The sequence below is a fragment of the Onychostoma macrolepis genome, chromosome 19, assembly GCF_012432095.1.
Source record: "Onychostoma macrolepis isolate SWU-2019 chromosome 19, ASM1243209v1, whole genome shotgun sequence".
Taxonomy (NCBI): Eukaryota; Metazoa; Chordata; class Actinopteri; order Cypriniformes; family Cyprinidae; genus Onychostoma; species Onychostoma macrolepis.
In genome coordinates, this window is record NC_081173.1 from 13,498,785 (window position 1) to 13,526,582 (window position 27,798).

The 27,798-nt window shown below is 36.6% G+C and overlaps 1 protein-coding gene across 1 annotated transcript in view; it reads right to left on the reverse strand.

Moving 5' to 3' along the window:
* csmd2 (CUB and Sushi multiple domains 2) overlaps positions 1-27,798 on the reverse strand; it is a 262,731-nt gene that overhangs the window by 202,173 nt on the left and 32,760 nt on the right. The window contains 2 exon segments of the mRNA XM_058752757.1: positions 2,913-3,120; positions 10,587-10,781. Coding sequence (XP_058608740.1) covers positions 2,913-3,120; positions 10,587-10,734 — 356 coding nt within the window. The 5' untranslated portion in view covers positions 10,735-10,781.

Here is a 27,798-nt window from a genome sequence, read left to right on the forward strand (position 1 = left end):
TTAAATGAACAAGACAGTGGTGAACACAGGAAACTAATCGTGGGCATTGTTTTGAACATGGGTTACTGTACTTAAGCACCACTGTACAGTGTATGAACATATGCACTCTCACCAAGCCACGGCTACGGCAATATTCAAATAGGTCAAGAAAGATAAACCCATAGTGGGTGGAACATCATGTGAATTCATACAAAACTGCTTCAAGTGGTGTCGATAACGTATTTTACCGAGCAGGATACCCATGTTGATATAGTAGTGTTTCTGCCGCTCAGTGGATCTGTGCTAAAGGAGATAAAGAGGGAATGAGGGGCTCTTTGGAGTGATTCATGCTGCGGGCAGATGACTGAGTGTCCAGTGTTATTTGCTGGGTCCTGCACAGCACACAGACACGTCTTGTGCCAATCAAATGCTCAGGGTGATAGAAACAGGTCCTGGCAGAGCAGCACTGTTTTTCTTCCTGATCACTTGCATATTGATTTTTGCACGCTGCCTTTGACATTCCTCCTTCCAGCGGCGTGTTTACAATGATGACCATTCATACGCATTATCAACAATGGTTGTAATAATACAAAGGCATAAAACTAATGATTTATTCACATTAAAATGTAATCAAATAAAATTTGAACAATTTGTTCCTTTTTTTGAAAAAAAAAAAAAAAAAAAGTGCGGCATGCGTAGTTCACTGTTTAAATTAAAATTTGACAAAAATGTGATGTGTGATATTCCTTAAAAAAATTATGTATTAATAAACTGTATTGTTATATGTAGTAATAGTAGTATTATATTGCAATTATACATTATGTACAATAATAATTGTAATATTTTCTGTCATAATTTCCTCAAGTTAAACCAAACCTATATTTTGGCAGGGAGAGAAGACCTTGTATTGATGAGCTTCTAAGTGTCTGACAACAGTTTTATTAAATGAAATGATGATATGCTTATGAAATAAACTCTGAGCAGCTCTGGAGATTAAATTCACATGGAGTACGAAACTGTGCTGCTCATTCACACAGAGACATTAAGACATGCAGAATTAACATTTGATGGCAGTCCTTTTGCAGTTTAATATTCACAGATATTAGTCCATATTGCAATTTGATGACGTGTACAGCCCTACCTTTTAAATTACTCATCTCAATTTTCATTCAAATGCTGCATTATACAGTAAATCCCATTTTATGACTGGACCCTACTTTTCAGCAATCAAACAGTAAAAATCCGCTCTTCAGTATGCAGAACAACTTCAACAATCCCTCAGAGACCAAACTAACCTGGCGTTCCAATTGGTGCTGTGCAGCAATTGGCCACTCTGACAGTATTTGATGCTTCTTTTGTTCATTTTTGTGCATTTTCATTGGTTAATTGCCTGTGAAGTTCTGGTGCTGGGTCGTTCGTTTCTTTTTTATTTACTCTCCCTGAGGCTTCTAGAACATGCCAAGGTCGAACGACACCATCTCGTCTCTCCCCGTCTGCTCGCTCCTCACCCTCTGTTAATTGCCTGTTTAATTAAGGGCTCAGCAGTGACCCCATGCATGGTGGCAGTAAGGGGACAGAGAGAAGTGGGGTCTATCGATCGCCTCCTCTGGCCAGGAACAACCTTCCTTCAGCACTCCTCCGTTGACCCTCAGAGAGCGTGTCTGAGAGGCAGACGTGCATCCATGCTTCATGACTCCAGTGCAGGGTGTCACGACGACTCAACAAGGCATACCCACATATAGGGCTGGACCCCAGCAGAAGCGAGGCTCTTAGCACCACAGTAAGTGGGCTTCTCTAATTGGTCTACAGAAATAAGCTGTTCATTTACATGCCAACTTATGCAGCTCATTGTTCAGAATCTACAGCCTCAAAGGAACTGAGCTATGGTCTCAAAGTCTCCAACGTTTTCACGGTGGTCCAATTAGTCGCCATTCTGTTGAGAAAATACTGTCAACTCAATTTTTTTCCCCACTTTACCATTAGGTTCAATTTGTTAAAACTGCGATGTAGCCAAAGCAGCAACAGATCTTTTTCTTCTGCACTGTGATACACATCCAAAACAAACAGACTACTGAAAAAAAAAAAAAAAAAAACAAGTGGTCGGGACTTTTATGCATCAGTTGTTGATTGAATGGAGGAAAATCTGAATGTGATCTGTAGGTTGACTGTAAGAACGTTTTGGGTTTGAAACGGACTAAATGATTGAAGACGTCCAACATACTGTACTTCAATATTATGACTTTTCAATAAAAAAAAATTATATTATATTATATTATTAAAATATAATATAAATTATATTATATTTTAATAATATAAATATCAAAATATTTTCAAACAGGTTTCCAGAACTCTCCCCAGATAAAAACACCCAAACAGCCCAAAAAATGGCATCCTTCTCTACATATTAAAATGGGATAGAAGAAAATAGTCTTGCATATTCTAAAAATTACACACTTCCTCATCTTGTGGCATTAGACTGCCACATTTATGTCCACAGCCCTGATACAAAAACCGTCCCTGTCCTGATCCAATAAGAATTTCTGAGAGCCTGTTACAGTACTTAATGAGTGTGAAAAGGAAATTGTGTGAACGTGGAGACTAAGAGGCCCATAAAACCATTTTCATAAATGAACAGTACTTCGGTGCCCCCAGACAAGGTTTGCGATGGACTGCAACGTTTTTATCCCCTCTATTTGGTCCAAGCTCTGTGCGCATTATGTGCTGAATAATTGAATCAAGCTGTGATTTGGTTCTGTTCCATTGAACAAGTGCTGAGATGTTTCATGACTGTGGTTCTCCTGGCTTCCTCTCTCTCATAAAACACCTACCCGCTGCCAACAGCACCACAACAAGCGTTCTCACTGCTTAGCGATGAGCGCTATACTTCGGTTTCCCCAGCAATGCCTGAAAAACCAAACCGTTAGGGCACTCACCACTGAGAGGATCCTTCTGTGCCGGTTATCTCCAGAACGTCGTAGTCTTCTTCCAATTGAAAGTCAGAGAAGACCAAGGCGATGGTGTCTCCTGGTTCAGCCAGCACGGTCCAGGTGCAGTCCGCATTGTTGTTGTACTCCTGGGGGTAATTTGGACTGGTGATGACACCACTTTGACCCCGTAGGGTGCCGCCACAGCCATCGTCCGCTGTGAAGAGGTGATACAAAAATAGACACATTTAACTTCTTAAATCAGCTGGAAATAAGAGAATGATAAGATGCCATGGCACTCAATGGGGGCCTTGAAGTTTGAGGCAACACTTGCAGGCCAGTGATGAAATACACTGTAACATGGGGGTAATTAATTGAGATCTATGTAAAATTCTGTTAATTATTTGTAGTCAAAACCTGTTCTACTCTTTAAAGCTGTGTTAAGGAGACGATTATATAACAAATAGGCACTTAAAGGCTGCTGTGGTAATTGAGCCCCCTGGCTCTCCCAACCTTCCTTAGTGAATCAAATGCAATCTCTCTATTTTTCACTCTCTTGATACTCAGTCTTTCTTCCTGACAGCGAGTCCGTGAGGTGAGGAAAAAGCGCCGAGCCAACTGAGGGTGAAGGCGAAGCAACAGACCCACTGACTTCCCTCCCCCTGTTTTTTTTTTTTTTCTTTTCTATGCGTCCCTCCCCTGAGAAAAGGAAGAAATCAAAACTTTTTGACATGGAGAAAAGTTGAGTCTAGATACCTGACCTCCTTTTCAAAAAGACTATTCCCCAACATCACCTAAAGAGGTATTGTCTCTAGAACAACGTACATAAAATGAATATAAAAAAATTGTTAAGACAACCATGCTGCATCTAAAAGTATTTTTGTAGTTGATAAGTTGGAAAAACTCTTTGTTGGAGATTGTACAGGTAACTGGGGACTACAAGATATCCATGGTGAGTTTTCGTAGAAATCATATAGAATCTGAGATGTTTAGTTGAGGTGTCAAAGTTGGGTCATCTCAACAGACCTTAGTCAAGGAAGAGTCATATTTAATCTTTGACAGGAATGAAAACAAGGCTGTGAGGAATAGATGTACAGTGCGTTCAATGGACTGTATGGTTGTTTATCAACATAAAGACTGTTCTGCTGACAAAATATATTTCCAAAAACTTTCAGTAGACAAAAACTCCATGAAACAGTTTTGAAAGTTGTGAGTTTTGTAAAGTACTTGTGATCTAGGACCTTCACACACTGTGTGCCATTGTGAAAACTGTAAGTCTATCTCTCAAAGCCTCATTCATCCAAGCGAATTCAATATGGAATCTACCCTGATTAAGGTCGATTGAAATTGCAATTCTTCAAATGTCCAAAAGTCTGAGACTAATATTTGTTTGTTTATTATTATTGTTCAATTAACATAATACATTTCAGGATATTTTATTCGATTATCGATGCAGAATATACAAATATACTTCTGAATATACAAATATGAAAAATATTTCTCATTCAAACTGTCAATGTTTCTTTTTTAAATACTTTTTTTTTCTCATTTTATGGTAACTAATTTTATGGTAATAAAGTTTAATGTACACTACCATTCAATTATTATTATTATTTTTTAAGAAGTCTCATGCTTATCAAGGTTGCATTTACAGTATTTGATCAGAAATACAGTAAAGCAGTAATATTGTGAAATATTACAATTTAAAGTAACTGTTTTCTATTTGAATGTATTTTAAAAGGTGATTTATTCCTGTGATGGCAAAGCAGTCTTCAATGTCACAGGACCGTTCAGAAATCACTCTAATATGCTGATTTGCTGCTCAAGAATTATTAATGTTAAAAATTGTGCTGCTTATTTTTTTGTGAAAACTGCAATACATTATTTTTTCTGCATTCTTTGATGAATAGAAAGTTCAAAAGAACAGCATTTATTTGGAATTGAAATAAACATCACTATTTTATGCTAAAATTATTTTTACATGTGCTCACAAGCTTTTGAACTCCACTGTGTAGGAAAAAATAAATAAAAATTCACACTTACAGTAAAAAGACATCCCTGCCCTGTAAAGCCACTAGTTTGACAGCTATAGAAGAATTCTGAATTATGGGTGCATGCCAAGTGGATATGTTGCCTTCCAGGCAAGTAAAGGAGCAAAAAGCCTCAGTGTAAGCGAGTGAGTGACTCATAATGATAACTAAGAGCCTCTCTGGGGTAAAAGAAGGGTTGAGGGGAAAAGAGAGTGATGGGAGATTTGTTTAGGAGGCGTTTGAGTTGGCGTTCGTGTGTGAGTTCGAGAGGGAGGAAGGAAAGACAACACGAGAGAAAAAGTGAGTCATCACACCTACCTACCGGGCAAAATTCTCTCTCACCAGCCAAATAAACAAACTCTATGTCAGAGCGAGTGCAGAGTGTGCGTATATGCCTCACACAGGTGAAGGAGCTTGCTTGTCACTGATGGGTGATGAGTTCTTCTCTGACAGGCCAGCATGGGATTCATTAGCAGTGACTGGCTAATCGCATGATTTCTTTTCTGTGAGTGGAAAACGGCGGGAGGACCTGGGCCCTGTCAGTCTTCCGTCGGATCCGTCACTCTTACATTTCCCCAGAGAGACACAGAGCATATGTGAGGAGCAGCCTCTGAGAGTTCTAGAACAGAGGGATGGAGAGGGAAAAAAAAGCGCAACGGAGGCAGGGGAGGGAGGGCTTGGAGAGAGGACCGGCTATTGGTATTCCAGCCGAGAGTTTCCTTCACACTTCAGTAGAACACACCGATCACTGGCCTCAGCTCTGCTTCTCAGTTTGGTCGTTTGATCTTGTAGAGACTTTGTGACTTCATGTCTAAACTGCTAATATTTATAACAGGCTTTGCGAAAAATTATTTACCATTTGCAAAAAACTAAAAGCATCACTAAAATCTAGATTAACAGTTCATGAAGGCGATACCAGTGTTCACAAGTGCTGGCTTTAATGAGTACATATATGCAAGGAACACATGACCAATCACAATTCATTATGCATACAGATGTCAGAATGACAACCTGTCACAATTCGCTACACATACAATACTGTTTAAAAGTTTGGGGTCAGTGAGGTGTTTTTTTTTTTTTTTTTTGGAATAAATTTAATTGATCAAAAGTGACAGTAAAGACACTTAGAAAAGATTCCTATTTCAAATAAATGCTGTTCTTTTGAACTTTCTATTTACCAAAGAATCCTAAGAAATGCATCATATTTTCCACAAAAATATTAAGCATCACAACTGCTTTCATAATTGATAACAACAAGAAACGCTTTTTAAGCACACAATTAGCATATCGCTGAAGGATGGCAGTGAAGGCTGGAGTAATGACTGGTTAAAAATAAAAATCTGCTTTTCTATCACATAAATGCATTACATTTTAAGACATTCAAATAGAAATCAGTTATTTTAAACTGTAATAGTATTTCATAATATGAACCACCCCAAATCTTTGAATGGGAATGTATATTTATAACACTATAGGGTAGAGTGGGGGAAAACGCCCCCCTACTATTTTTCCCAAAATAACCACAAGATACATTTTTATTGTTACTATGGACTACGTTGGCAAGAGTGACGTAGAGGTTTTCACCATGAAGCTTACACTGGTGATGTACCGGTGAGAAAACGGATTTCACAGTAAATTATCTAATTTTCAACAGTAAAAAAAACTATAGCTCTGTGTATTAAATGCCGCTCCATTTGAAAACAGGTGATGGAGATTTACCACTAATCACGGAACCGGCTTTACTGACTAGATACGTAGCATCAACTAACAAAGTGTTTCAAATAGGCTATTACAATCTTGTAATTCATAATTATTGATTATATTCTTTACAATTTTAAGCTAAAATTGCCTGTACTCTGATTTTGCTATAGGTGGGGTAATACGCCCCCTTTGGTACAAATTTAATTTTTGTTAAAAATGTAATAAATTGAAAACTCCGGACATTTTTCATACTTGGTTTATAATTTATGCCATTGTCACTAAAACTATGATAACTGTTTCGGACACATTTAACTTTTGTTTCACCGAGAAAAAAAAATGACATAATCCTTAAGGGGGTGTTTTCCCCACTTTACCTTACTTTGTATAGTATTTATATTACATTACTTTGGCATTAAATACAATACAATATTTGTAATACTATTAAGTTAACTTAAAGTGAGTTTCTTCTATGACAGATGGGGGAATTTTTTTTTTCCTTCTGACTGCCATTAACATATTGGAAAGACCATCATTGATTTATTTATTTATTTATTGGCGCAAATGGATATACAAAAAAAACATATTTTCTGTTATTTCCCCATCATCACTATAGAAGTATACCCAAATGTGATGATTTTTGAACCCCAGAAATATGAAAAGTGTCCATCACTGAGTAGTATGAGAAAGAGACAAGCATAACCTGTTGGTTTTACCACAGCAAAGCCATTTTTGCACCATGGTACATGAAATACAATGTACAAAATACTATAGTACACATCGCAATCATTCATTGTCATAGTATGTAAAAAGTATCAAATCACCCCTCATTTTTGCCCCATTTCCTGACAACTACTGTATGTGACAGAATTTTAGTTTAAATCAGTCAGTTTTCTTAAGCTCAGACAGACCTTTGAACTGCCCCAAGGAAGTCTCTTTAATGTCAAAGTGACTTGTTCAATTGGCTTGGATAAATGGATGATGTGTGATGCATAAAGATCTAAGCCCCTACAAAAGATGGTCTGCTTGTGTTTCATGTCTCTTCATACTGCCTTCCTCGGGCTCTGTGGCTGCCATGGTAACACAACAGCGAGTGGTGTGCAGCGGCACCCTGAGACCCGAGAGCCAGCACTGATAAAGAAGAACAACAGGGAAAAGAAAAGGGTTTTGGAGGAACAACAGATCCAACCAGTTCGTGAGATTTCAACTTCTCGGTTTTCTCTTATTTTCTTTTTGGAACGAGCATTCCTGTTCAGTGTGCCATAGAGGAGGGTGCCATGCCAGCAGCCCGCCATTTTGACGTTTTGATTGCGGAATACTGAATCTATTCCCACAGTGCGAGTGAATGTGGGGGTTGAGAGGGCTGTGAGGATACAGACCATGTGGAGATGCTTAGATGCAGAGATCTGAACGTATATGTTCATCTGGGAAACTATTTACTAAATGTAAAATATTTATAATGTGCTCTATAGGAAATGATAAATAAGTCAGACTTAATACTGTGAAGAGGCCTGGAAGATAAGCAGTAATGAGTTCAGAGAAGAAAGATGGCTTCTGGAGCCTTACTGACACTGTGTGACTCCTTTGAGGGAAATGACCCAACATCCTGCCACCTTCTGGCCACCCATAATCAGAGCCAGAGACGAGGCTGTCTGCTGTCGGCTAGCACAGCCTTTGAGTTGCTGTTTTCTCTACTTGTGTACAGAGCAGAACTTCATTTGGTGACAGTGGCATGGCTAATTAATTGGAAAACCATTCAAATAGAAGAGAGAAAGCATGACGGATGATAGAGGATACAAAAGTAGTTAAGATTTCAGAACAGCGATTTAGTGTCATATATATGTTTAAGGTTACTTCCCTGCTGACTTACGGTGCGTTTCCGCTACAATCATCTAATCTGCACTCAGTGCCGCTGGCAACGCTACAACGTCACTGCTTTGGGGCGTGTCAAATTTAGGGCAGAGCACGCCTCTTAAAACAATGTTTACACCCATGTTTGCGTTTCATCTTCCTCTTTTCACAGCGATTGGTTGTCACCCAGCATTTTTCGCTCGACATTTGCCAAGGAAAGTCGAGGAATGTCCAACATTTTTGAAGCTCTCAGTGCTTTCTCCACTGCCGCTTTCAATCCCAAAATACAACGCACGAGTGTTTACGCTCAACTTCCATAGGAATGAATTGAAAACGCTCGCTCCGCTCGCTACGTGCCAGTGGAAACACACAGTCTATAAATATAAATTACGGGGGGTTTTTTGGCACCAGAAAATGGACAAACAAGATTTAAAAAGATAGCATTTCAAATTTAAAAGATAACATTTCAAACTTAAATTATAGCCTATTAAATGCAAGTAATAAAGTTTTAGGCCTGGTTTCACAGAAAGGGCTTAGATTATGCTAGGAATAGGCCATAGTTCAATTAGGAAATTTAAGTTGTTTTTATAAACATGGCTTAGGGACAAAAAAATAAATAAAAATCTTTATCATTGTTTATCTTGATATAAAACAAGTCTAAAGGTTGATTTATACTCTTGCATCAAACCTACGGCGTAGCCTGACATACACTTCTCCAAAAATGTAACAATTCATCAAATCTATGTGGACCGCAACCCAGGTCAAAAAAATAATTAAATCTGCGATAGTGTCGCATTTCCTCATATGCATTTCTGCTTCCGACATAACTACAGTGAAAACAAAGATGGTCTAACACGTCAAGCTGCAACAAAAGTCGCCACCATCACTACTGACATTTCACCAGCAACATTCTGTGGACACTGCCTACTAGTGATCTGCATGCGTAATTGTACGTCGTCATGGACAATGACGCAGAAGTATAAATGAAAACCGCGTAGAGGCTACAGCATAAGTCTGAGGCATAACTATAAATCAGCCTTAAGGTGACTTCACTTATGACTTTATTTTAATTATATAGGCTATAGATGAGATGACTTTATTCTTTGCCACCTTTTTTTAAACCAAAAAGTTTGTTTAAAAATAAAATCCCTAAATACATTATCCCTGCTGTACCCCCTTCTGCATTCTGGTTAAGAACCATAAGATTAACTGTACCAAGAACTGCAGTATGATTCAAATACGGCACAGACATGTCTCCTGTAATATTTTTCAGAAATACTTTATTGCTAAAGTTAAGAAGGAATGAGCAGCTGGAGACATATTGTTAGATCGACGGTTGTAAGATCCATGAACTGATAACAAAAGTCATGCGGGGCAGAAGGACACCAGTGAAGGATAGTGGAGCTTCAGCATTGGCAAGTGGGGGTCGTCTTCTGGCATTGCGTGGCTGAGCATGTGTGTCTTTACGTGGGCTTCCTGTCCCCCAGCCCGGGCACAGATGGCCCTAGTTCATACTGGCCTGCGAGAACACACTCACACCCGATCTGGAGACCACAGCTACTGTGCATTACACTCGCATATGTCTAATACATTATACATGCTATTATCTGTGGAGCACGTTTTCATTGTTTTATTAACTGCTAGACCTGTGTATGTTTTTATGAGTGTGTCATGAATATGTGAATATGCCCATGTACAATTAATTTATGCATGTTTATGAGCCCTTGTGTATAACAGAATGGACGTAAAATGTAAGCACGTCATGTCAATGGGGGTTCAACGTGTTAATATTTGGCCTCAAACTGTCAGCATGTTTTCAGTGTATCATGACCGAGAGCATTTGGATATCCCTTTTCCCCAGGCAACAGCTACCACGTGACCTCGCTGTCTCACAAAACGCATTCATGTGGCTTTCACACGTCGGCAGGTATCACCTCGGGGGTCTCTACTGCGGCTCATCCAGGAAAAATAGAACTGTGCAGCCAACCTGCTACTAAACGCTGGGATATCTGTCAGCCCTGATAAAGACACTTGGTAACCTTTTCTCAAGTCTCTCTTGAGGAGGTTCAATCCCGCCTGGCCCATTTGGAGCCCCCAGACTCACCTCGGCAGTACGGCAGGGGGAAGTCCCAGGCAGCGGTGCCGGAGGAAGTGGCCAGGCAAGAGAGCACAGTGTGGCCCTCCAGCACATAACCCTGGTTGCAGCTGTAGCGGATCTTATCACCGATGTTGAAAGTAGAGCCCTGCTGCATGCCGTTCAGGAGCTGGCCTGGATTCCCACAGGTGTAGCTTGGAAGGGCTGGAATGTGACAGAAACAAAAGGTTTTAACTGTAAACGGTTTTCTATATAATAAACTGAGAGAGAGAGAAATACATTGAGATTTTTAATGTATGAGGTATTCCTGTAAAATTAAGTCTAAAGTGAAATAAACTGCATTTTAAAATACATTTTAAATTGTAATATTTCACACACAACTGTTTCTATATCTATTCTATATAGGCTAAAAGACATCTTTACAAAAGTCTACAATATAGATGTAGGGTTCCAATTTGCGGTAATAGCCTGAAATTATACAATAGGCTATATCTATAATGCAACTTCATAATACCTATAAAATCACAGCATTACTTTTCATTATTATGATTTTCAAGCCATTTACAGTACTTCGACCCATCAGAAGTCATTGTGACTTACAATTTCATTGACATTTGTCAAGATTTAACACATTATGTACATGATAAATGGATGCAAGACATTATGGCAACACAGCGCATTAATGTCTAAGGCAAGTCAGTTTACTAGGAAAAATGAAAATTTTAACATTTCAAAAATGTCAAACGACCAGTTGGACAACAATTACAATTTTTGTTCTTCTGCACAGAAGGCTTAATAAAATATAGACAGATATAGAATGACCGACAGACAGAACAGAAGGAAGGAAAGAAGGATGGAAGGATGATGGATAGATGAATGGAACGATAGATAGATAGACAGACAGACAGACAGACAGACAGACAGACAGACAGACAGACAGACAGACAGACAGATAGATAGATAGATAGATAGATAGATAGATAGATAGATAGATAGATAGATAGATAGATAGATAGATAGATAGATAGATAGATAGATAGATAGATAGATAGATAGATAGATGAACAACAGAAAGATATAGAATGATAGATAGAATGATAAATAGAACGACAGATTAAACATTTGCGGGTACAGATTTACAAAATACCCATACTGGAAGATAAGCTCTGCTAATGGCAATGACCTGTTAGCAGGAATAGTACACTGCTGTCTTAGTAGTGCTGGCTATGGAGAGACAGCTAGTGAGAGAGAGAGAGAGAGAGGTGGGCTGACTGCTGATTACATCAGTGCTGATTAGGAGAGCAGTTTCGTCACTGCACATGTGAGAGCATGTGAGAACACCTCGTTTGACTCGCACACACACACACATATTTATCAGCATGCATATTAATGAACAGTTACGCAGGTGTGAGAAATATACACTTGAGATTGTGTGATTTTAACCAGGACTGAGTTGAGTGCTCCCTTAACCGTTAATTAACTTGATTGAACGAGTGGCATGAGCATGAGCCAGAATGCTAACTAGATTCTCCTGTCGCTGGTCCGGCAGAACTGTTCAAAAGAATGAAGACCATCTACTTTCTCTTTCTGATTTTGCATATACATAAATCATAAATGCATAATGGATCTGTTTCTTAAAGTCTCTCAAGGCCAGTAGGGATTTCTGTTTAAGTATTCTGCGCAGCCTCTGGATGTCCCCTCAAACACTGTTCTCCCTGTGGCCCCGCTGCATTTGTCATCTCCAGTCTATAACTCACAGGACTGACTGTACCACCCTTGCAGTTTGACTGCTTTAACCATTTTAAGGGTCGCTATATCCTGCCCGAGTGCTGAAACGGCAAGAGATGCTTCTCGCGTTACGTCTGCATCTATGACCCTCCTTCTATTTCTCTTTCTCTGTCGCCATTTCCACTGAACCAGAAAGAGAGAGAGAGAGAGAAAGAGAGAGAGAGAGATTTGGGAACAAAAGAATAAACGCTATTCTTGTAAGCTGGTGAAGAATAGGATTCAGTTCTAATATTTCCATCACTTTTTTCCCCTTTTTTTAACAAATTCCACTTGAGAACTACTGTCACAATTACAACAAAGTCTGGTGCGCTTCGTAACTCATTCCAGTCAGAGTCACTCAGTTGGACAGGTTAAACATCATCTGAACAACATGTAAAGCAAGCAGTTGCAGATAAATAGATAAATAAATAATGATGGCCAATAAATGTTTATATCTTTCTCAAAAGTGCTCAGTACAGCAACCTGATAAAAATTTGTGTCTGCGATCAAGAGACGGGTATAAATGACACAGCAAGGTCAAGAAATGAAGTTTGCGTATGTTCACAACAATCGTGACACTCATAAACTGCTTAGCATGCAATATTTCCACAGCAGATTCAAGAGAACTGATTTTATGCTGATGAGGATTGATTTGTTTTACCAGCAAAAAATAACTGAAGCAGCAGCAGGCGTAAATAAGTAATTTGCAACAGCGAGAGGGCAACACCACATACAAATCACTAATGAAAACATATAGTTACCTAGAAAGCAAGTCTGTCTGTGACTTTAGCACGTATAGGTTATGTTATGAAAGTTGCATGTCCACGCACATAAAAATGAATATGAAAGCTCTGGCACAATCTGCTCTGACACGCCTACCACTCTCCACAGTCTATACTTTAAAAGTGACATTGTGAAATTGATCCCAACACACTAGCACATTAGCTCAATAAGCAGTTTCTGCTTTGTTGAGCAACGATTCAATCAATGCCTTTCTGTGCGTGCACAATTACCAGGCAACTGCAGTGAACACTCATCACCTCCCTGCACACAACAGGCAAGACATGCAATCTTTTGCAAATCCCACAATTCCTTCTACATAGGAGAAGAGTATTAACGGCTTCCCACTAAAACGTAATGACACCCATGCATGAGTTCCAGCTGAAAGGAGGCTGTTGAGCTGTGCATGGAAATAAATTGACTTTAGCACATCCACCTGGTCTTTTATGCTTTCTGAGGGACGTTTGAGCACAAAAAAATATGAAGTTAAAATGTTTGTTCAAAAAAAAAAAGGTCTTCACTTCTCAATCATTTTTTCCAACCTTGTATGACTTACTTTCTTCTGTCAAACAAATCAGACTTTAGTGGGGGGGTTTTTTGTTGGTTCATTCAATGAAATTAAATGGGGTCGGGTATTATTTGGACCCCAACATTCACGATATCTTCTTTTTCCCCCACAGATGTCAGTAAGCCATACAGGTCTGAGGTAATCTATTTCTTCTTTCTTAGATCAGACTAAAAACAAAGACATTACGAAACTGCATATTTTTGTCAAAGACATAAATGTGTATTTTTGTTTATGCCCCAGAGTAATAGCTGTTAAAATTAAGCATCAAAATGCAATTTTGTTCAGATGATTATATAAATAGACCCAACAGTGGAACTTTTGAAAGACAGTTGAAGATAAACCTACAGGGATTACATGTTCTTTCGGCCTATAACAACCACCAAAAAAAAAAAAAAAAAAAAATGCTTCATATTTAAGAGATAAAAAGGGATATTTGGCAGAGACCTGCAAAAAATTATCTTAAAATAACTACAATTATTTATATATTTATATATATATATATATATATAGCAAACAAATTAAATTCAAGTAAAATGTCTACTTTAACGTTTCAAATAACTTGAAAACAAAGTCAAAATATGGGAGAAATAAATGTTCCAAACTGAAAAATCGTCACTTTCATTTTACCATTACACCTATACACATAAAATACCAAGTTTATTAAAAAAAAAAAAATAGAAAAAATAAAAAGATTACTTGGCATGCTCAAACAAGTGTTGGCTGCATTATATTATATTATATTATATTATACTATACTACAGGGGTGTTGAATGTTTGAATATAAATGGCTGATAAAAGTTCTAAGGTGTGCAATTATTTTCAAGGCTTTCATGCACAGCCAAAGTAGTTCCAGGCAGGTCTTGACCGCATTACATTTCCACATCCATAAGATTTCTGTTATTTCAAAGGTCCTTTCATCACTTGAACAATGTCTTGAGGTGTGGTAACTGTAGGATCAGAACGAGTCAGACAAAACTAAGATTCGATCAGAACATCGAAACATGAGGAGCCGAAATTCCAGAAAAGCCCAACAGGACATCATAAATCTGTCCATGGTACTCTGGCGCCATGAGTCTGGAGCAAGCCTTACCAACAAGCCTCTTTCACAGAACAGCTCGCAACATTAAGACAAAAGAATACTTATTGATAAGTACAATGCCAGAAGGAGATCGTCAAATTTGGGACAAGTAATCATTCTTTGTCAAATGTATCATATTCTGGTTATAGAAATCACATCCAAAAGTATACTTTGCGAGTGTGTAAAATTCGGACCATGTGACTGATAACATGCTGATTTATGATGGAATGAACAACCCTAGCTAAGAAAATAGCCTATCTAATTGGTCAAGACACCAAATGGCATGTGTCCAGAAGCCGAGTTTAAAAACTCAGGACACCATCAAATCTTCCCTTCTCGCCACTGCGTTTTGACGCTGTTTTTTTTAGCGCTCTCTGAGCATGCTCTGGCCTACAGGCTAGTTGCTACTTAACACCACGATGAGAAGAAAAACCACCTAGTCTCGTTACACCCTTTCTTTCTTTTATTTTAGTTTATTTTCCATTGCGAGTTTCGTGTTCTCAGTTTAAGTTTTGCCGCCACGCCTTGTCTCCGAGTTCACCTTGAGCCTGTGACCACCTCAAAACTTCAACCAGACCAACTCTGCATCTTCAGCCAACACCCAAGACATCCCTTCAACGACTGCTGAACTTCCAGCCAATCACCAACTCGGGAAACCCCTTTTCCTGCAACGACGACGACAAAAGGGAATCCCTGTAACACAAAGGTAATGCAAGCAAGTAACCTTCAGGTCCAACTGAACTGGTGCATTTAATATAAATGTTAGCCTCATTGAGAAACTCAATGCGAGGGTTAATTAAGTGATTGATGGTTGTTCAGGTCTATGCAATAGCACATATTGCTATAAACATGGGATTTCACATTCTCATTCTCTAAACTCATCCTTTCTCTCTTTCTGCAACGTGTGAATGTGTGAATGCGTGTGTTCATGTGTTAGATTAGTTTATGTCTTAGGTTTAATATAAATAAAGTCTTATTTATATTGAAAAGAGAAGTATCTTGTGTTTTGTGCTTACAAATTAATGTCTTAATCTGCCGATCTTGTTACTGTGCTTATTAATAGTGTTTTCACTATATTTTGGATTTTAATATCCAGTGCAGAGTTGATGTTGAACGGCTCGTTCAGTGAATCGCTGCCGACTCAGTGATCAGCCACAGAACAGTAATTCTGTTCAAATTCCCTATAAAATCATAAATGATTCCCTTTGAGCTAAATTAAATTATTTACATATTAAACCCTACATAACCATAGTATAAACTGTCTGTTGAATTATTAGAAAATAAAGCACACCTGAATTGGATCACCACCTGTGATATCAATGTTTTTTTTTTTTGTCAATTACCAATGTTTCTGCATTAAATACTGTTCATAATGTTTGACAAGTGTTAAGTCAACAGTAGGTTCTACAGTCAAAATTTTGTTTCGTGCAAGCCATTATGACATCCGAATGAGTCAGTGGATTCACACTTAATCCCAAGGGGATTGTGTGAAAGTCAAGAATACTCCAGCTTCAATGAGTGTTTCTCTCTCTCTCTGTACCCTGAGTCATAAGGGCTCTGGTCTCTTTGCGTTTCATCTGGATCTAGTTTATTTCTATTTTCTTAGTAGCTTGAGTCAGCAGAAAAGCAGACACAGAGGTAGGGTAAAGATGAGCTTAATAAATGCACAATTTATGTTCTCAAACCACTGGGGGTTGAAGGTGTCTGTCTCACATTGAATGGTCAGTAACATTATGTGCTCATAATTGGCTCAGCATCTGCCCAGAGGAAACCTGCTTTGATTCTTCATTCTGTGTGGTTATTTATTTTATTTATATATATATATATATATATATATATATATATATATATACACACATACACTTATTTATCATCTCTGAGCTGGCAAGATGTGCCATAAACAGCAGGATTTCAGAGCCAATTAATTGGTAGTATGGCCAGCTCATAATCACATTTGGTTGTGGAAATATTCACACACACACAAATATGCTGACAGTATAATTGTGATGATAACTGTTTTAGAACAAGAAATTAACTCATAAATTGGAATGAACCTAGATTTCTTCCTAAGAGAATACACACAAGGCTGTTTGTGACAACCTGTCGCTGCAGTGATTCTAGATGGACAAACCAAAGCCCATGAAATATTAATAAGCACTCAGACAGACCCTAAAATTCAAGACTGTGTAATCCATTGGGCCCCTTAGAGCTTGTGGAGCAGAATCCTTCAAGAATTTGGCCGTCAGAAAGTGACAAGAAAAGTGAAAGAACAAGAGGCATGAAGAGCAGCGTCTCTTCCAAGAACGAATCTACAATTTCAGCCCTCAGGGGTCACAGCCTCTCACTCAGTATAAGATGTTGTAGTTTGACATTTCTTATTTTAAGTATGCAGGGTGACAAGTTCAAATCTTGGTCGACTGATAATTGGATTTTTTTTGGCTGCGTGTTATTTTGTGATTTAGACGACACATTCAGAAACGACCATACATCCAGTAAAAATAAAAAATAAAATACAACATTGTTAGCATACGTCATATAAAATAATATATTTTATAAAATATACACTTCCGTTCAAAAGTTCAGGGTCAGTAAGACTTTTAAAAATGTTTTTATCTTCTTATGCTTACCGAGGCTTATGTAATCAAAACTGATATTTTGAAATATAATTAGAATTATTATTATTTTTATTTTTTTATTGCAACCTAATATTTATTCATGTGATGGCACAATTACATTTTTAGGAGCCATTACTCCAGTTGTCAGTGTCACATGACCCTTAATCCTTAATATTTGTGTGTAAACTGATACTTTTTTCCTAGGATTTTTTTTTTTAATGAATATATATATATATATTATTTAAATATATTATTTGTCGTCACTTTTGATCAAAATAATGCATTGTTGCTGAACAAACTTTTTTTTTCAAAATTAAATGGTAACACTTTACAATAAGGGTCATTAGTTAACTACATTAGTTAACGAACTAATAATGAACTGCACTTATACAGCGTTTATTAATCTTTGTTAATGTTAATTTCAACATTTACTAATACATTATTAAAATCTTGTTAACATTAGGTAATGCACTGTGAACTAACATGAACTAACAATGAACATCTGTATTTTTATTAACTAACGTTAGCGAAGATTAGTAAATCCAGTAACAAATGTATTGCTCATGGTTAGTTAATACATTAACTAATGTTTAACTAATGAACCTTATTGTAAAGTGTTACCAATTAAATAAACAAACAAACAAACAGAGCTAACAAAGCCCAAACATTTGAATGATAAGGTATATTAACATATAATTTCATTATATATTATATAAAATAATGCCAATTTTAAAATTCATCTGTTAATGTTGCTGCTTGACAGACAATAAAAAGTGACTGCAGAGGCAAAAAAACAACAATAAATAAATGAAGACATACATAATGGGCATTATGTGATCGCTAACTGCACATCTTTCAGAACTAAGACTAAAATGAGTTTGCCTCATTGTATATAAACACTAACAGTGATAATCTAATTTAGTGAGAAATTTTAGTGCGCTAAGGTTAAATTAAATCACATAACTGCCTATGGCCTGTTCATCCTGTACCCCATAAACATGGCTTTTACCATCGGCCCTCTGGGCTTTCAAAAATGTTTATGCAATGTCTTTATATCATTCTTATCTACATCTTTTTGTGTCTAAGGTTGCAAAAGTCTAGTGGCACCTCACTAGACCGGGCAGCTTTTTCTTTCTTTGATACCTGCTTCTCAAGAGCACTGAGGGCCAATACACTTAATCTGGAGGCGTCTTGTCACTTTCGTTCTAAAGAGCTCTACCGCTGAGAAAATTTCAAACCACCTGGGCCTGCTATGGCTGGCGCATTATTAAAAGCCTTTCATACAACCGTGCACTGTTATATACAGCGGGACAGAGACTGAGCACCTCTGGAGAAGAAAAACATACCTTGGATGTTTTACTAATTCGGAATTAGCCGATTTATTTGCTTATATGGTGTGATGAGCGAAGCAACTGAGCAAATAATGTGAACTTGCTTTCCACAGGAACATACTCGGAGTGAGACCTTAGTCTCATCGCGTTGCCACGGCAACAGGCACCGGTCCACCTGGGTGCGGTGGGCCGGTGTCAGCAAGGAACGTAGAAGGACGGGAGTGTCAGCGAGCTCGTGTTTGTTTGTATCTTCTCTGTTTCACACATTAGAGGGACCCCCGTGTGTGAGGAAGAGTTTCCAAACGTAGCTCCGGCGTTACCGTTTACACCTCCACTAGTCTGCTCTTTCTAAGAACTGGCGGTCTCACAGGCTGATTCGCATCGCTCACCCACAGACAAAAAAATCCCCGCTGTCTGCCTTCAAAGCTATTTAGCAACAAGCCCATGTACCTTTTTAAAGCAGCATGTGTAATGATGCTACTTACTGCATCCTGCGGTGAGGTTAAGGAACTATACATTTGCATTCAAAAACATGATACATTAATATATGCTTTGGTAAAATCACCGGTTTTTGTGAATGTTTTCTCAGCCTTGTGTTATTTTTTTTTATTGTTTTATTATAATTTTTTTATTATTATTTTATATTTATGCAGCTCTTTCTTTTTGTAACTGCGACAACAACAGGATGTGAAGATCCTTTAAGGACAAAATAAAACACTAAAGAATATGTCATGCACCCCATATCCTTACATTAGATTTGGTAATTATTAGGGATGCACGATATTGGATTTTTGCCGATATTTTTCAACTCATTTTCAAGTCTCTCCTGTGCAGAAATTATAAGCTAAATATTTTACATTTTGGTTAGTTTTTAACAAGAACTTATTTGTTAGAATTAAATAAAAAAGGTTTTTTGACAGTACACTGAAGCTTTGAAAATAACTATAAATAAACTATATATCAAATCGCTGCATTTTTCCTTCCAGAAAGATGCAATGTTAAGTGTTAACCCTAACATTTTATTTTAAGATTTAACATTTGTAGATGGTCTAAAGCAAAAGAGTTGTAAAAATTCTGAAAATCTTTTAGAGCTCATGATTTGTTTTTAAAATAAAACACTACACATTAATGAATAAATCAATATATATAAAATTATTTAATTTATAAGTCATGTTTGAGATTTTTCCATGTAAGCTATAGCTTCTGACCATTAAATCAAAACACTCATTTTATGACATCAATTACTGCTTTATTTAATCAGAAACACAGTCTAAATGTTATTTGTGTAGGCCATTTTACTTTTAATTTAATTAGAAGTAGGCCAACATCGCCCCCTACAGAAACTCCTTACGAAATGGGCTTTAGGACCCGGGGGAGGCTGCAGCTGCACATGCCATTACTGTTTACGCCATTCAAACACAGAAGGCGTCTTTCTGCACATGCTTTCACAGATTAAATGCAGCGATCCAAAAGAGTGAATCTGATCGTCATTCAGACAAAACTTTGCTTCAAGAATGAGCCACACTGCTGATGTGATCTAATTGCTAGAACACCCTGAGCACATGTGAGTTAACATATTCCTCTTATCGGCATAATTTTTCATATCGGGCGGTGCCGATATTTACATTTAAAGCCATTATCAGCCGATTCTGATATCAGTCCGATAATATTGTGCATCCCTAGTAATTATAACAGGTTGCAGTTTAAATAATTATATATTTCCCTTAAATTGCATTTATGTTCAAATTTAGACCAACCAAAAAGAAAAAGAAAAAGTGTGACACTCATTATACTAGATTAGATTTCACTTTGTTTTTTGTGTAATCACAACCAATCTACTTTATGATTGGAAAATGAGATTCACAAGCTGCAGCTGAGGGGAAATTTTTAAATGTTTTAAATGAATTTCTTCCTAAATGTAGCCTATTGTATTATGGTGCATTTATTTATTATTATATAAAAATAATTTTATTTTAAATATTTTTTGAAGGTTGGCAACAAATGTATATATATATATATATATATATATATATATATATATATATATATATATATATATATATATATATATATATATATATATATATATATATATATATATATATATATATTATCATTTTGAAGGTTGATAAATGGCAAAAAGCTGCATGCATGATGCATTTATTTATTTTTATTATTTTATTTTATTTATTATTATTTTTTATAATTTTGGAGGTTGATACATGGTCAAAAAAAGTTGCATACAAATTCTTCAAAGAAAAAAAAACCATACAGGAATTTCAAAGTATATGAGAATGATGCTTTATGAGTTCAATGGAAAATGCCTTTGTGGACAGGAACATGCATGGATTGTGCCGACGCTGCTAGCAGGAATCCCTGGACGTGACGTCAGTCAGACAGCCTGTCTGCGTGTGTGAAAGAAAGCGATTGCGTCCTCTCAGAAATCACCCTGCCATTTGGGAGATTTCCATGTGCATCCCTGTGAAATCAATCCATGCCTAACAGGGATCGAGGAAGCAGATCAGAGCCTCTGTAGCAGCTCCTAAATTACACAAAGCTGCCGGCCTGCCTCAGACGAATGTGAAAGAGGAGATGTAAAGCATGCTCGAAGAGTGGTATTGAACAGAGAATCAGACATTTTAAAATGAGGAAGCAGAAAAGAGACACATTGCTGGGGTGACCAACCTCAGCAGAAGAAAATAAGGGGTACTCGGCATGTCCAACAAAGCTACAGAATCACAGTATATGGCTGTATAAAATGATTAAGCGTGAAACGTATTGGAGATGCAATCACTTGAATTTATTGTTATGGCATAGTAATGAGTCACACAAGATAACACATTAGGTTAGCATATACCTAGGCAAATTATAACACTAAAGAATTATGACTGAAAACAATTAATATTAGCTACTAAAACAGTAACAGATCCAGTGAAAATGTGCTCTACTTTCAATGTCAACAAAAACTGGTACAAAAAGTGCAAAGCTAACAGATAAAAGCTGTTAAAAAAAGACTAAAAATAACACATCTGTACTTTTCTGTTCTCAGATCCCTTTTGTATACCACTCATTTTTTCCACCCTCCCTTGATCTGTCTTGATCCTTCCACCGCTGCCAAGTGTAACTTCCATGTAACGCAGCAAAAGCCTGTGTAAGGCCTTTAAACTCAAGCGAAAATTATCTTAACATCCATCTTTCATGAACAGCAATTAACATTGACACTTGCATGCAAAACATACAAAAAAACTGAATTGTTCTCACCTGTAAAGTGCTTAAAATAATTTTTTTTAAAGAAATTCATAATTTTATTAAGCAAGGATGCATTAAACTGGTCAAAAAGGATCATAAAACATTTCTATTTCAAATTAATTAGAATTTTTTTCTATTAATTAAAGAATCCTGTAAAAAAGTATCACAGTTTACACAATAATATTAGGATGCAGAACATTGATAATGATAAGAAATGTTCCTTACGCACCAAATCAGCATATCAGAATGATTTTTGAATGATGTGACACTGAAGACTGGAGTAACAGATGTTAAAAATTCAACTGTCATCACGTAAATAAATTACATTTTAAAATACTATACATTCAAATAGAAAATAATTAGCCTACTTTAAACTGTAATAGTATTTCACAATATAAACTTGTTGTGATGTATATTTTAATCTACATCTCTACATCACTTTAAGAACTGGGAACATGTTACTTTATGGCTGACAAGCAATCAATTAATAAAAATAAATAAATAATGACAAACTTCTTTACAGGTGCTATTCACTGTTTGGGGCTTTTCTCATTTACTGTGTCATCCCATAGAGGAAACAAGAGAACACATGTGTACAAGGACACCGTGCTGTGTGCAGTGTCCCGCTGTGACCTCCACAACTGTCTCTGCCCTCCCAGGGTGGAACTACTCTAGTTTTGATATTAAGCCTCGGGTAGGAATCTCACAGGATTCCCCATCCCACAATTAAAATTAAACAAGCATGTCAACATCCCAATGAACAGTGCAATGTCTAATATTTTTGTATGGGACTAAAGTGTATAATGGACAGTTGTTAACATGCTGGTGCTACTCTTTTCAAACCAATATGAGTTAGAATAGCTCACTGCCTCCATTCAGCAACTCAAAACTGGAAGATACGGCAACTAATAAATATGACATCTTTGATACTGTACATGACTAGAAACTCGTGATATCCATCCATCCAAACATGTTATTATAACTTAAAATTATTGAACTTGTTCAGCTAAACATTATTGGTTTAAATGAACTTATTTTATTCTTGCTCTACCAACCTAAACTAACTGTGTGGAAAAGTTTCCTTAATTGAATTAACTTCACTGAACAACTCTTTTTTTTTTTTTTTTTTTGAGTATATAGTAGCCAGTGTTGGGTGTAACACGTTACTAAGTAACACGTTACTGTAATTAAATTACTTATCCACTGAAAAAGTAAAGTAAGGGATTACTGCTCATTTTTAGGTATTTTAATTACAGTTACTTATAAAGTACTTGCGTTACATACAGTAAATCATTTCAACAGTTCTAAAATCAATATTGAATTTGAAATCTAAATTCACTAAATTTAAATCAGATACAGATAAGACTAAAATCAATCGAATCTAAAAAGGGCCTACTTTTATTTGTGTACACTGACAACAACAAAACATCGTGCTTTTGCAAAATAAACAACAAACAGGGTGCACTTTCTGCCGTCTAGGTCTCCATGAGCAACTTTCCACGCATCACAGACTCAGCAGATATTTGACACAGAGACATGAGAAATGTCTATAGAAAGCTTGTCTGTCTACTTTTAAATAAACAAATTCAAATCGAAAAGGAATATTATCTGATTATGTAATCCGTATGAAACTAAAGCGAGGTACAGTCTTTCCCGTATCTGAATGCTTGAAGTGTATACTTTTAAACTGAACGAATTCTGAGCTCATTATATGCAGTCACCTGGGCGCAAACACCCTCATCTAGATACAAAAAATAGATTAAAAAAAAAAAAGCTTAATCTAAATTTAATCGTTTTTGAAAGAAGTCCTGCTATGAGGAATTAACCTCAGAAGAACAGCGCGATCTGACACGGTTTTATTCAGCAGAGAAGATAATTTATGTAATTTATTCTTACCTTACCTACATTAGTTAACGTGTTATTTTTACATAAACCTGTATGGATTTTACTAGTTGGGCTTTTCCTGAACATCTTGCCAAACTGAAATGTATTGTTTAACTTTTCTTAAGCTTTTTTGTTATACATATATTTTGTTATTCAGAGTATTTCTATTTGTTAACCAAAGAAGGTTACATTTTTTGTTATTTTTAGTATTACAGTTGTTTTAAAGCTAAAAGGCTAAACTATTCTATGTTTGACTCAAATTTAAAGAATAAAGATTTTAATTTCTATTAAGGTTTATAGGGATTTTAAGATGTAGCCTAATTAGCGATTTGAATAATTAAGTTACTTATTGAGTAACTAAGTTACTTTTCAGACAGAGTAATTAGTAATTTAAATACAATATTGATGATGTAATTAGTAATAGTAATTTTTAGTAATTAGTAAAAAATAATTTTTGAAAGTAACTTACCCAACACTGATAGTAGCACATGCATTTATTTACTGGTGTGTGGGTGTGTAATATGCAGGACTAAAGTGCAGTTTTTTTTTGTTGTTTTTTTTCAACTAAACCATTCAAAATTGTGACTGTGCTTGACGGACAGTGATCATAATGCATATTTGCTGCATGGAAAAGAATAGATATGACATTTAGATAGCTCCTTCTATAAAGGTTTTGAACAAGATAAGTTGACTAGATAGGCTGATTTTCTATTTTAAGAGAATGAGAATGAAGGATGGTGATTTCTACATAACCACTCAAAATAGTAATTTGTCAGTACTTGACTGTTTAATTAAATTATGAGTAAGCCTCAAAACAGTTTCCCCATCACTGCAAATGCAACACATATGACAAATCCCCCTTCACTGCTGGATGTGTGGCCCATGCTACAGGTAAACATCTGGAGCTAAATCATGTAACATCTGGAGGCACAGCCTACAGATAAATAAAACTTGCAATAATTTCTTAAACAGCTGAGTTGACAGAACAGCTCAGAGAGTGTATAGATCACATGAGGCATTAACATATTTAACTAACTAGTAACTCAAGCAATGTTGGTTAAGCCAATTACGTCACACATTGTTCTGCATGGCATGATCGGAGAACCTGCAAATGAAAATGCACAGCAAAAATCATACAAAAGAACATCATAGTGTAAATGTATGAAATATTAAACACTTCAAATCGCATGAAAGACTGCATACGGCGCTGTAGATTTCAAGAGGTCTTTTGTTAGAGTAAACGTATCACACAAAGGTTCTTTAATGTTTCTAATTTGGAGAAAAAGGGAAACGTACAGAAGATTTAAAGCATCTGCTACTCTTGCGCCTCAAAACAGAGACCTTTTAACCGAATTTAAATGAATTCAGATGAGGACCTTCTCAACCAGATTCAAATCAGCTAAAAGCACGGAGCCAGCATGACTCATGCGGTGGGGTGTCTATGAGGAATGTTTAATTGGATGGCTTTACCCATAATGATTCACTATAATCCTAAAGCAGCTTACCTAAATCAACGGCCAACAGCGTTACATGTATTTGTATTCAGAGTTAGTGGAGAAACCTGTCTATGTGCTGGTATACAGTGAAGTGGAAAGCAATTGATTATCAATAAAGACTCTAAAATAAGGACAAATGCTGACCTAGAAGACCATTCCTCAGTGCTCTATTGGTCATGCTTCTCATTTAAAGGGCATCCAAGTTAATCTCAGATTTTTAACTGCCAAAAAATGCGCAACTTGGTAACATGGAAGCGATCCACCGATGCATCTGCGAATGCCTTGCATTGATGGAAATTGTTCACTGTGGCGGTTTCAAATGCAAAAAGACAATCCATTGACCCTGTGTTTGTTCCTTGACCTAAACGGAGTCTTAATTAACAATCCTCTCTTTTCTGTCCACCAAAACAACTCTTGTGCGCAGCAAAAGTGAGGGCGGATCGATTGAGTCTGCTGATGAATTGCACCATAGCATTATGCTAGAGATTTTTCCAAAGTTATCAGCATTAAAGGTAAACCTCTATTTATAACAATTAACCTTGCGGATGTCAGTTCTGCACAACGCACACAGCAATAGTGACACCCGTGACCTTGTAAATCCACACTAGCTGTACTTGCTACCAATGCTAAGTTAGTCTAGATGGCCTTCTGCTTCAGGAATGAACGGGAATGGAAAAGGCTCTTGGTTCAATTGCGGGGTTCAATCCCCCCTCCTCCTGATCCCACTTGTTTCTTTTTATGTTGTATATTTGTAGCACCGTAAGTACTAGCAGCAGCTGTTTACTCAAAAATGCCAGTTTCAATGTTTTATTCATGTTTTTGGTCGCTTTGGATTAACCCTCAAACTTCACATGCACATTCGCTAGTGTTTGTCTGCTGTGGATGTACTGCAAGAGAAATGAAGAATACGTGCTTCTCTCTGAAGGCAATTTATTCAGAAACAAGAAGCAGTGAGAAATGGATTTTAATAGAATATTGTGACCAGGAGTGGGCAAAGATGATTAATAGTGCTTCAGTTTAGTGATTTAGGAAAACTTGCTTTTATACCAGCTAAAAACTATACCGGTGTACATAACGTGCCCCCACCATAGAGTCTGTTCGGAAGGATGAACATTTTTATTTATATAGCACTTTTAAAACACAGTGTTCACAAAGTGTTGTACAGTAAAAGTAAACAAATAAACAAACATATACATATATACATATATATACACACACACACACATATACACACACACACATATATACACACACACACACACATATATACAATATACATATATATATATATATATATATATATATATATATATATATATATATATATACATATATATACATCAGCGGGATTACAAAATGGAAATATAGACTAGAAAGATATTTAAACTTGCTCTGCCCTTACGTCCATGACATTGACTCACTGCGGAGAATAAATACAAGGGAGGAAAATGTATATTTCTTCTCTCCTTACTCTGTTTATGTGGTAAGTGACATTGTATGCACTGTAATGTAACTGTAACAGGCAACCGTTAGCAATCGTTATTCATTTTCTGTGCCTTTCTGAATAAGGATTCACGCTTTGGGCACACCCCCTAACCCCCACGATGTCATCGTCACATTTATCAGAACTACCTCCTATCTACTGAATAGCAAGATGTTAAACTTGTGTTTAAAGAAAACTTATCAAAAAGGGAAACATAATTTTATGTTTTATGTTACATTTTATGTTATATGTTATGTTATGTTACATTTTCACTGTTTACAATGGCAGGGCCTGCCATCTTGTCTCTTTGGCTTGTTGTTTCTGATTGCACTTTAACCCCAAGGGGGAAATCCAGATCAAATCCCAGAAGGGAAGATCAAAACAAAATCAAGTTAAAACTTGTTTTGAACAATTTCTTTGTCATCTTCAGATTGATTTTAAGTAAGGGGGTCGATTTAAATTGTAAATCGATTTTTTTTTAGGCCATATCGCCCAGCCCTAGTGTGTGTATATATATATATATATATAAATCAATAAACACATGATTACGATAGGATATTTGTATGTGATTTTCTGAATGATGAATGTGTACATCTGAAATGCTAATTTGTGCAGCCATATAAAAGGCTATAAATAGCATATTTTAACAACATTAAACGACCAAATTCCACATTTGATCGTAAAAGGAAGTTATTACAAACACTCGAAGGTGGTTTGAAGTGAGTTCTGAGTAAAAGTGTACTATTCATCTCATAAATTGTCTTATGAAGCATGATGCTAATGTTAGCTCTAATGCAGCTGCAGAACAGGTCCAATTCTTGTTCATAATGCATTTTGTCATAATACTTCATGTAAGGTCGCAAGAAAATATTTTGTTGTATTTATTTAGAAATACTTTTGATAATAGTTGGGTAAATGTATACTGGGATTGAAGCGATGTGGCTTGGTAAACGTTTTATTGCCAGTATAA